We start from the raw sequence: 10,801 nt of genomic DNA on the forward strand, positions 1-10,801 counted from the left end.
TCAGGACCCTCACCCCTCAGCACAGCAACAAATCGTTGCTGCCCCAATATAAAGGCCAGGAAGAAATAGAGAATAAACAGACGCTGTAGAGAGTAGAGACATGCTCTGAACTCAAACACCCAATTCTTATCCTTCCAGTCCCTCTAACCAAGGCGACTCGTGTCCGCCAAGGTACACGGCAGTTGCCCCAAACTAGGGCATGTTTGGTACAGCTCCAACTCCTAAATATTGTTCCAGAAGTTGAGTCTGGAGTGGAGTTGTGGAGTTGCCTAAACCCAGCTACACAACTCTAGTACATTTTGTGAGAGAGCTTCACCCAACTCCATTCCCAGTTTTGGTGGCGCTGAAACTGTTTGGCTGAGCTCCAGCTCTAGGAGGGGTGGAGCTGGAGCTGGAGCCGTGCCAAACAGAACCTAACGATGCCGTAGCCCGTAGCCGCCTCCACACTGTCCACAGTGGACAGTTCACGCCCTAGCGACCACGGGCGGAGGCGGCCAAATGCAAAGCTCTTCCTCCGCGCCCGCGCGCATCTGCAGCATAACCATAGTCGCCGCGCACCGCCCAGGCTCTACCACCGTAAAATCGACGACCATAGAGGAAAGGCGGAAGAAAAGAGGGACAGGTTGGTTCAGACTTCAGAGTTTCTCTTCTTTTTTTCTTTCTTTTTTTTTCGAAGAACTTGATCCAGAGAAATTGATAGCATATTCCTCACAGGCTAACAATACATCTCGTCACTGAGGTAGGTAATCTAGCATTGCTTCAGAAAGAGAGGGTAGGGGGGGATTGAGTAACCTTTGCATTTTCTTAATGTCTTTGAATAACATTGAGTATATATAATTTTTTTTGTGCGATTCTCCCAATGAGTTGTCTTCACTGTAACTGAACTGGCGTAGGATCTGGATGAGAGCAATTCCTTATTAGCAATTCCATATCTATATGAGCACTTGGCAGTTGGCAAGTTACAAGGATCCTCTTTTCCCTTCTTGCTGGAAAAAACGATCCAAAAGTCCAAATCAACCAGCCAAAGTTTGCAGGATTGCCAGTTTGATCAAGCAACGGAGGTAGAGGTATTTTCTTTTCTTATTCGCACTTGCGTTTGATGTATGATAGCAGCATAATTTTACCTTTTGGAGTCGATGGATGGACTATGTGTTGGTGAAAGACTTAGATTATGTAGAATAATTTTTTTTTTAAAAAAGAAATGATTCAGTGGAAAGAAATTGCTTTGCTTACTGATTTTTGAATATCATCAACAGATTCAGTGGAGGTTTAGTCACCCATTTATTCAATCTATAACTTCTTTTTTTGTTTATGTACATGTGACCATTTGCATTATAACTTTCTTCGTTTATGTATATAATTGACCCTTACAAGGGAACTGATTTTGAACTACCTACTGCTGAAAAACAGTGACAAGAGAATGGCAGAGACTGCAATTCTTCTAGCCATAAAGAAGATAAGTATAGCTGTGGCAGGAGAAATGTTAAGCCTGTCAAGACCCATTATTGCAAAAAAATCTGAACTAGTCGTAGCACTTCCGACTAACATGGAATTGGTGAAGGATGAACTTGAGATTATAAATGCATTTCTCAAGAAAGTTAAAACTCGGGATTGCCGTGATAATGTCTTGGAAACTTGGATAACCCAAGTCAGGAGGTTGGCATATGACATTGAAGATATTGTGGATCAGTTCATATATGTTGTTGGTGAACACCAGGGTAAGGGATTCTGGGGTAATTTAAAGAAATTTGTCAAGAAACCAGAGTCTTTGTTTTCATTGGATAGGGTTGCTACTGAGGTTGAAAAGGTAAAACTGAAGCTCAAGGAACAGTCAAGTAGGAGAGACCGCTGGGTACAATCAACGATTTGCAGACCCGATGCTGAGATACCAAACTATGACGATGAACAAGGAGTGTACCAATTCAGGCCTAGCCAAGTACCAGATTATGACGACAATGAGCTTGTAGGTGTTGATGAATACAGAGAAACCCTCACAAAGCTATTGTACTCTGAACATTGTTCTCTGCGCATTGTTGCTGTTTGTGGTATGGGTGGCTTGGGCAAAAGTTGTCTTGTTTACAATGTCTTCAAGAGAGAGCGATCTCATTTTGATTGCTCTTCATGGATTTCTGTACCACAGTCATGCAAAATGGATGATATCTTCAGAAATATGTTGAATCAACTACTTGGCGACAGCAGCGAAGTAAACTACGACACATCAAGGATGGGCATTGAGGTATTGAAAGAAGAGTTGAAGAGATTTCTGGAGGACAAGAGTTACATAATTGCATTAGATGATATATGGAGAGCTCCAGTTCTTTTGGAAATTAGAGATACCCTTTTTAATAGTGGCAAGGGAAGTAGATTAATCATTACAACTAGAATCGATGAAGTAGCTGCAATTGCTGAAGATGCCTGCAAGATCAAGCTTGAGCCTCTAAGCAAGTATGATGCATGGATTTTATTTTGCAGAAAGGTATTCTGGAAAACAGAAAATCATGCTTGCTCCCCGGAATTGCAGAAGTGGGGTGAAAAGATAGTCAATAAATGTGAAGGTTTGCCATTAGCTATTGTTGCATTGGGGAGCTTACTATCACTAAGAGATAAAACAGAGGCAGTTTGGAAATGTTTCCATAGCCAAATAATTTGGGAGTTGCAGAACAATCCAGACATAAGTCATGTGGAGTGGATCTTGAATTTAAGTTACAGGCATCTGCCAAATCATTTGCAGAACTGTTTCTTATACTGTGCGATGTTCCCGGAAGATCATCTCCTTCGGAGGAAGAAGCTGATCAGATTGTGGATTGCAGAAGGATTTGTTGAACAAAGAGGATCAATCAGCTTAGAGGAGGTTGCTGAAAGTTATCTCATAGAACTCGTCCATCGGAGCATGCTTCAAGTGGTAGAGAGGAACAGTTTTGGCAGGATTCGACGTTTCCGGATGCATGATCTTGTACGTGAACTAGCCATTAAAATGTCTGAAAAAGAGAGTTTCAGTTCACTTCATGATGATACTTCTGGAGTTGTACAGGTAGTGTCAGATTCTCGTCGTGTGTCGCTGATCCGATGCAAGAGCGAAATCACATCAAACCTAGCTTCATCGAGGCTTCACACTTTTTTGGTTTTTGACACAACCATGCTTCAATGTTCATGGTCTTGTTTTGTTCCACCCAAATCTAAATATCTTGCAGTGCTGGACTTGTCAGGCTTGCCCATTGAGGCTATCAGCAATTCGATTGGGGAATTGTTCAATCTTAAATATTTGTGCCTCAATGATACTAACCTGAAGTCACTCCCAAAAACTATCACCAGACTTCACAATTTAGAGACCTTAAGTCTTGAAAGGACTCAGGTAACAAGTTTTCCACAGGGGTTTGCAAAATTGAAGAAACTGAGGCATGTACTTGTCTGGAAATTACTGTACAATGAGCACTCAAGTTTCAGTAACTCCTTGGGTATGGGAACAATTGAAGGTCTTTGGAATTTGAAGGAATTGCTTACTTTGGATGAAATTCGGGCAAATAAAAAATTTGTCAGTAGGCTAGGGTATTTGGCCCAACTAAGGAGCCTTTACATTTCGGACGTAAGGAGTAACTATTGCTCAGAATTTTGTTCTTCACTATCAAAAATGCAAGACCTCTTGAGATTACATGTGAAAGCAAGCAATCAAGATGAATTGCTCAGGCTGGAATCTTTGCAATTGCCTCCTGAACTCCAAACACTTCAGTTGACAGGGAAGTTGACAGGAGGAGTGCTGAAATCTCCATTATTGTTCTCAGCTAATGTAAATTCCCTTGTCAGACTGAGTTTATGCTGGTGCGATCTTACAGAAGACCCAATCCCATATCTCTCCAAGCTATCAAATTTAACAAGTTTACATCTTCGGAGAACATATAATGGGCATCAACTAAGGTTCCATGCAGCCTTGTTCCCAAAGTTGAAGGGGATGACCTTGCAAGACATGGTAGAAGTTAGAGAGATTTACATGGATGAGGGAACATTGATCAGTCTTGAGTATCTAAAACTTGATGGTCTCAAACAACTTGCCCATGTTCCTGATGGTATTGAGTTTCTCTCATCCTTAAAGGAGGTATATTTTTGGACCTTACATGCTCATTTCAGGGGAAATTTACAAGAAAGTGCTAGAATGGGAAGACTAAATCATATATCAGCCATGAACTTGCGGTAAAACAAGGCAATTAAAGCTCCATAACCAGTTAACCACCACTTCTGCCTACTATATGCATGAGGTAAAGCATGTCTGACACACAAGTTGCACAACTAAAAATGAGAACAATTTTCTCAATTTAATTTGAACCAGTGTTTCATTATATTAATCCTATGGAGTGTAGTTGGTTTTCATACATCAGTCGCTTTTAAAAAGTTTACAAATGTTAAGGACTCCTTTGGAACACGGGATTATTAAAATACATAAATAGGAAAACACAATATTGAGATGTCATGGCTGGTTGATTCCTCCTGGAAATGAGAACATAGGAATTACTTGAAACATATGTGTTTGGATGCATCACGGAGAAAAATACAGGAAATTTAAGATTATTTGTTGATTTGGTAGAGAGAACAGGGGGAGAGAGAAAAGTTGGAAGTGAAATTTAAAGGATTTTTTTTTAAAAAAAATGAGGTTGGAACTCATGTTAGAATTCCTCTAAAATGTGGAGGATTTTTTATCCTATCCTATGAAGTTCCTTTGAAATATTCCTATAAACCAAATAATTCGTATGAAAATTATTCCTGCAGATTGAATTCTTTCAATTTTTTTCCTTTAAAAATCCTTCCATCCAAAGGAGCCCTAAAGCAAAAGGGTTAATAATCGACGGGGCAAATTTGTATTCTGATCGATTCAAAATTTGAATAAAAAACACTTTTATCCTTCTCTGCTATTTACTATATAAAAATTGTTTTGGACTGGTAGACATTTTTTTCATCTTTAGACTTAGGACAAGAATTATTAAATATTAATCGTTTTGGAGAAAGAAGTTAAAATGTATGGCCTAAAATGTTGTTTAATACTATCCTACCAGGTATGGCCGCACGGTACTACGGAGACAACACACATAGGCTGTACAAACCAGGATCAAAGTTTGGTGGTGATTCCCTCAAAAAAAAGTGGTGCTGATACTTTATGACAATTTATGTTCTTGTCCTTGACTATTTATGTGCTTCATTAATAGTCATTATTACCAACTTACCGAAATGTAGTTACTGGGGCCAATCTTCTCTAGTGATCAGTTGGGTCAGTACGTTAAGCCATTGGGCCCATTTGATTTTGAGAAAACAAAACATTAAAATTTTATAGGATTAAAATCGTATAGAAAAATTTCATATGAAAACCTTTGAAACAATTTCATATGAAAACTTTTGAAACAATCATATCCTATCCTTTAACATTCTGGAATTTTGAAGAAAATTTAGTAGGAGCTCCAATCTTTTACAAATTTTCCTTTGAGTATCTCTCGTCCAATTCCTATGTTTTTCTTGTGATCAAATCAGACGGTCATTCATGTGTTTTGCAATTGTCTGTTTTACACTTATATTCCTATTAGAATCTTACGTTTTCATATTTATTCATTTTTCCATTCCTAAAATTCAAAGGTCCCGAAGATCTCAAGCACAAGTTGAAAATTCATTTTTATACGGAGATGATGATCACCATGACATGGATCATATGGAAGCGTTCTATATTTCGGTTCAAAATTTCTGCAACGTTGGTTCCTTTGATCCCTTTGCCCGCCCCTCTACCTCGCAAATTTTGTTTAAATTCAGTCAATTTGCTCAATGTTTGAAAAGTTGACGAAACCAATTTTCTAAAGTTTCAGTTCTATTGATCGACCCAAAATGGTTTTGCTTTCCGCAATATGGAATCCATGCATAAGGATCACGCACAAGAAACAACAAATTCTTCATTCATCGCAATCCAGCAACATAAGCGCGCATAGACTATTTCAAATATGAATTAGCCATTGTTATAAATCGGGCAAAGAAAAATACACCCCGAACACTACCTCGGTTCTCAAATAGATGGCTTTTAAAATGCGTCTAGTTAAACATACAAAAAGCAGGTTGTCAGCAAATGTAAAAAAAAAAAATCATATCAGAAGTTGAAAATAGTAGTTGTAATAAAAATATTTTTATCTAAATATAATTTATAATTATAAAAGACTAATGAAGCGTGTACACTGAAAAATGTGTCACCGTTGTAAACTCATCTTAAAAAGAAAAGGTTGCATGGCAGAATGACCAGATAAAATCTGATGCATTATGCATGCTTCCTTGTTAATATTTGAAACATTTTTGTAGCTATGTACTATTAAAGTGTAGTGCTGAGTGATCTTTCGTACGGCTCAGTCAAACTGTCAAAGGAAATGGTTGGCCACTATTTTTTTTTCCTTTTTTTGGTGCATTTGAGTTGTTCCTGATGTAAACCACCCCTGTTAAGAACTGGCCTCAATTGTCCAGCACAAACAATCTAAACCTGTATTTGCACTAAAAGTAGTGCTGATAGCCAATGCCCAATGGCAAGCAGGCACATGCCATATAACAATTAACAACCAGGACCTAAAGAGTTTTAACGTTGCAATAATTTAGAGACATACAATAAAACTACCACTATATATCATAACCGCATTTGTGTGTCATCCACTGCATCACTGTGCACAGCAAGAACATACCTTCTGGCACAGAAAGCTGAGAAATCTCGTAACTCGTCATAGCCGCCAGATGAACAAAGAGCAACATGATGCTACTCCAGTACTCAGGGCATAGAGCCACCCTTGTCAAGGCCGTAATCCGTCATGCTCATGCCAACTTCGTTCTGGTGCTTGATGAACCCACCTGTTGCAGCTCTCGAGTAACTCCAGTAGTACATGAGAGATGCCAGGAGATTTATAAGCATCAAGGCAGCAGCTGCTGCAAAGACTCCCTTGCGAAGCGTGGCACATGTGACCAAGTCATGCTTCATGTAGTAACCAAGATACTTGGTGTGGTACGCATTCCTCACAGATCCACCAATTAGGCAGGCTTCTGCGGTGAGAAATGTTATCCTGCGAACAAGAAAAGCCAGGACATTATGAGAAGGGATCTTCAGATGATCTAAATGCCAATGGTTATCACAATGAAAACCTTGAAATGCCAGCTAAATCGGATCCTAATGGAATTTAACAACTATGTTTGATCTAACATAAGCGTTCTTTTGCTAAAAAAAAAAAACATAAGTGTTCTCCCAAGTTTACATCAGTTACTAATGGCTTTACAATGATCAAGCATAGGCTTTCCAACTGTGTTCAGTAGTAGCAGACAATGGACATAAATCATTGCTACATCATATGCTAAAAGCAACTTATAAAAGTAAAACACTGAAATTACAGTTTGGGAAAGCAGTTGTTGATTCTCAAGGTGATGGACAGTAAGAGTACCTTATTATAGCCTAGTACTACCAGAATTAGCTTATACTAGTATGATGGAAACCTGGTGAAACTACATATGGAAGCAGAAAGTCCATGTGTATCGTTCCATTTCTGACCCAATTTGAAAGAGTGCAATTTACAAAGTCGGTTAATTCACAGGAAAGAATGTCACAAATCGCCAAATGCTATTTTGGATCTGCCAATTTGCAAGTAATCCTAGTCCCGAATGCAGTATTTCTGAAGCAAGAATAGCGACTACAAAGAAACATTCCCCTTCTTTCTTTGCCTTGGTGTCTGATTCCCCAACTGGTAGTAAATAAAGAACAGCAATCACTAATCTGTAAGGAGCAGGCAGTAGCACTAAAACAAAACAGGGGGGTTTAAGATTTTGTTGAAAAGACTACCACAAATAACCCATAACATAAGTTCTACCAAACGAGTCAAAATGGCTCGAGCAACTAAGATTGTTATTGCAATAAGCTACTGTTGTACAGTTCCACATTTTGGTTAGCTGTTGGAACCGTCACCAAATACTATCAATTAAATACTTTAACCCGTTAGTGAAGAATGGTGTCCGTGTAACAAAATATGCTAATAAAAAACTTCTCAACAAAGGCACTCATTAATCAGCACCAAGCAGGAATCACACCCATCAGCTGACTAAACATCAATTTGGTGGTGGTGACAACTTACTTCGCCGTCATAGCACAAGTTTTCTCAGAAATACTGTACCGTGTTAGATCAAGCCATGCCAATATGCTCTTCGCAATATGAATGAAAGAACAAATTTGATTTGTGCAGGTCAATGTTGGATGACTTTGTCAATGTAACGGTCCAAACAGGGAATCTATTCATACAATTAAATTTAGCCAGGTGGAATTCACATTTTTCCCATAAAATAGATTCACATATCACCTGGAATGAAATGGTGTGAATGGATAAGCCTCTAGTCCTGTTAGATTCAGAGCAGGATTATCTAATTTTAACTACATCACAGTCACAGATGACAGTGGTCCTGAAATTTTCCCTCAGTTTATGGAGGCCAGGCAGAAGAGCAAACTGCTCTTGCACTACACTTGTCCCAAATGAAGAGCCCAACGAAGTAAATGAATCAATGCCCATTTATGCAGTTATTTCCTCACAAACTCGCTGTAAAAATTGTCCCCTAAAAGCTTGTGCTGACACAAGAAATTACCGAAAGCAGCAACGGTTTCGAGCTTTGTCTCAATCTGATACCAAACAACAGTTCTGTCAGTTGCTGAAGCAAGAATAAGGACTAGAGAAAGCATCCAAGACTCTTGTGTCCCCATGCATTTGTCATCATTCCAACGGATTTACCCCCAAATCTTGCTCCTACAAAGCATTAAGCATCCATGGTGGGTTTATCGCCTCACTCACCAACTCAAAGCCGCACAGATTTCCGTACACTCGAATCCGCAAAGCGTGCACTCGCAATCGCAACGAACAAAGCTCAAATTGAACCGAATCTGACATACTGAATCAGCTCAAAATCACCAAATATAAATAGGGTTTAGCTAGCGCGCGCGCGCGTACCATGAGAGGACGAAGGAGGCGACGGCGCAGCCGCGGGAGGAGAGCGCGGGGCCGAGGCAGAGGCAGCGGGTGGCGGCGGTGACGAGCGCCTGGGCGAGGAGGAGCACGAAGAAGGCCGCGACGCCGTAGACGGTGGAGGCGTCGGTGTCGTAGAGGCAGTAGGACCGCAGGTCGTACTCGTCCGGCACCACCTTCCCCTGCGCCGCCGCGCTATTCAGAGACCACCACCACCACACCGGAAGAGAGACAGAGAGAGAGAGGACAGCGCGTGGGGCGCGTACCGTGCTCCGGCGGCGCTCGGCGCCGACGGCGAGGAGGAAGGCGAAGAGGTTGAGGAACGCGAGCAGCGCCGCGAGGGCGAGGGATGCGGGGCGCGAGGTCGCGAATCCGGCCATCGCGCAATGCTGCGGCGGCGGCGGCGGCGGCGGCGGCGCGCTCGAGCTCCGGCGGCGGCGGTGGGATTCGAAGAACTTTGTACTAGTACTCGGTTGCTGTGAGAGTGAAGTGGGGAGTGGGAGGGAGGAGTGAGTGAGTGGGGGAAGTGGGGCCCACTCGTCGGTGGGTCGATATAAATCCGCGGTTCCGGGTAGCCGTCGCGGTGCTCTCTTTTTCCCTTTCTTTTACTTGTCCTTTCTTCCTCTTTTCTTTTCTTTTGTTATTGACTAGTAGTAGTATTGCAGTGGGTGGTGGGGATTACTGGGGTTTGGCATAATTGGTTCCTTTCTTAGCACATCTACAGTGTAATTGCTTAAAGATAGATGCTTAAAAAAGAGGCATATATACCCTCCGTTTCATATCGTAAGTCTGACTTTTTTTCCTATTCAAATTTTTTTAAGTTTAACCAAATTTATGAAAAAACATTGTAGTATTTTTAGCAGAAAACAAATATATTATCAAAATGTATGAAATTTTAGTTTTGACAAAACTAATTTGATATTTTAAATGTTGCTAAATTTTTCTATGAGTTTGGTCAAACTTAATAAAGTATGATTAAAAAATGTCATACAACTTATAATATGATATAAACAGGGAGTATTAGATAAGCTTGTGAATTATATTATTCTTAGTTATTAGATAAGCTTGTCAATTTATTCTTGGTTCTCCCGGATGTGAAATTGCGTCACTTACGTAACCTTGTCAACGTTACACTGGTTAATTTTAGAGGTCCTTTGGAACAGTAGAATTTTCAAAGTGCAAGAATAAAAAAAAAGCATAGGATTCAAATTCGTTGATACCTCAAATCTTATGAATTGATTAGAAAATAAATGATAGTTTGGATAGACAGTAGGAAAAACAGATGAATCAAATTATCAAAGTAGAGGGATAGACTTAGAAGAAAACTTTCCAAGAGATTTGGCCTCACGTGGGAAGTCCAAATTCTTATGATTTGAGACGTTCCAATAGAATTTCAAAGGAGTCTTAAAGAAAACTGTTACTTTGTTCTAGACGAATTCTTCCCATTGAAATTAAACCCAATAAAATTTTCTCCATAAATCTTTTATTCTAAAGGAGCCTTTAACGACGATTGTCGTGATCTTGTCATACAATTTGTTTACACGACTGTGCCCAAGAGTGCCAACCCTTGTTAAATTAGGCTATGTTCTTTCAAGGAAAAAGTACGAATTATCCCCCCTCTTGAACTATTGCGGTCGACCAAATTACCCCCCTAAACCCGAAAACCAGACATCGTTCACCCTAAACTAATTTCAATACCAGACGAATTACCCCCCTCGACCCAATCGAGGGCGGTTTTGTCCTACGTGGCGTACGCGTGGCACTCCAATCAACATTTTTTTAATGGTGGGGCCCACCTATATACTATC

General features: G+C 40.2%; 2 protein-coding genes across 3 annotated transcripts; one reads left to right on the plus strand and one right to left on the minus strand.

Moving 5' to 3' along the window:
- Window positions 1-447: 447 nt before the first annotated feature.
- LOC127782703 (disease resistance protein RPM1-like) lies at window positions 448-5,240 on the plus strand. Of its 2 annotated transcripts, XR_008019222.1 has the most exons (3): window positions 448-1,067; window positions 1,411-4,250; window positions 5,043-5,240. XR_008019222.1 is itself a non-coding variant. In XM_052309971.1 (2 exons), exon 2 carries the CDS (start codon window positions 1,421-1,423, stop codon window positions 4,187-4,189), a length of 2,769 nt encoding a protein of 922 aa, XP_052165931.1. In that variant the 5' UTR covers window positions 448-1,067; window positions 1,411-1,420; the 3' UTR covers window positions 4,190-4,750. The 2 variants fall into 2 exon arrangements, 1 of the variants encoding a protein (XP_052165931.1); XM_052309971.1 differs by lacking the exon at window positions 5,043-5,240 and having other exon boundaries at window positions 1,411-4,750.
- Window positions 5,241-6,190: 950 nt separating this feature from the next.
- LOC127781361 (uncharacterized) lies at window positions 6,191-9,497 on the minus strand. Its single transcript, XM_052308308.1, has 3 exons — window positions 9,260-9,497; window positions 8,979-9,175; window positions 6,191-7,061 (listed from the first exon to the last, which is right to left on the minus strand). The coding sequence occupies exons 1-3, from the start codon at window positions 9,371-9,373 to the stop codon at window positions 6,773-6,775; spliced, it is 600 nt and encodes a 199-aa protein (XP_052164268.1). The 5' UTR covers window positions 9,374-9,497; the 3' UTR covers window positions 6,191-6,772.
- Between the last annotated feature and the right edge of the window lie 1,304 nt (window positions 9,498-10,801).

The sequence above is a fragment of the Oryza glaberrima genome, chromosome 8, assembly GCF_000147395.1.
Source record: "Oryza glaberrima chromosome 8, OglaRS2, whole genome shotgun sequence".
In the NCBI taxonomy this organism is placed as follows: Eukaryota; Viridiplantae; Streptophyta; class Magnoliopsida; order Poales; family Poaceae; genus Oryza; species Oryza glaberrima.

Excerpts from the sequence above, each read along its gene's own strand:
- LOC127782703 (XM_052309971.1), top strand. The coding sequence starts at position 1,421 with ATGGCAGAGACTGCAATTCTTCTAGCCATAAAGAAGATAAGTATAGCT.
- LOC127781361 (XM_052308308.1), bottom strand. The coding sequence starts at position 9,373 with ATGGCCGGATTCGCGACCTCGCGCCCCGCATCCCTCGCCCTCGCGGCG. Across the intron at positions 9,176-9,259 it reads CCGAGCGCCGCCGGAGCACG|GGGAAGGTGGTGCCGGACGA; the intron begins GTACGCGCCCCA and ends GCGGCGGCGCAG. Across the intron at positions 7,062-8,978 it reads GCCTCCTTCGTCCTCTCATG|GATAACATTTCTCACCGCAG; the intron begins GTACGCGCGCGC and ends TCTTGTTCGCAG.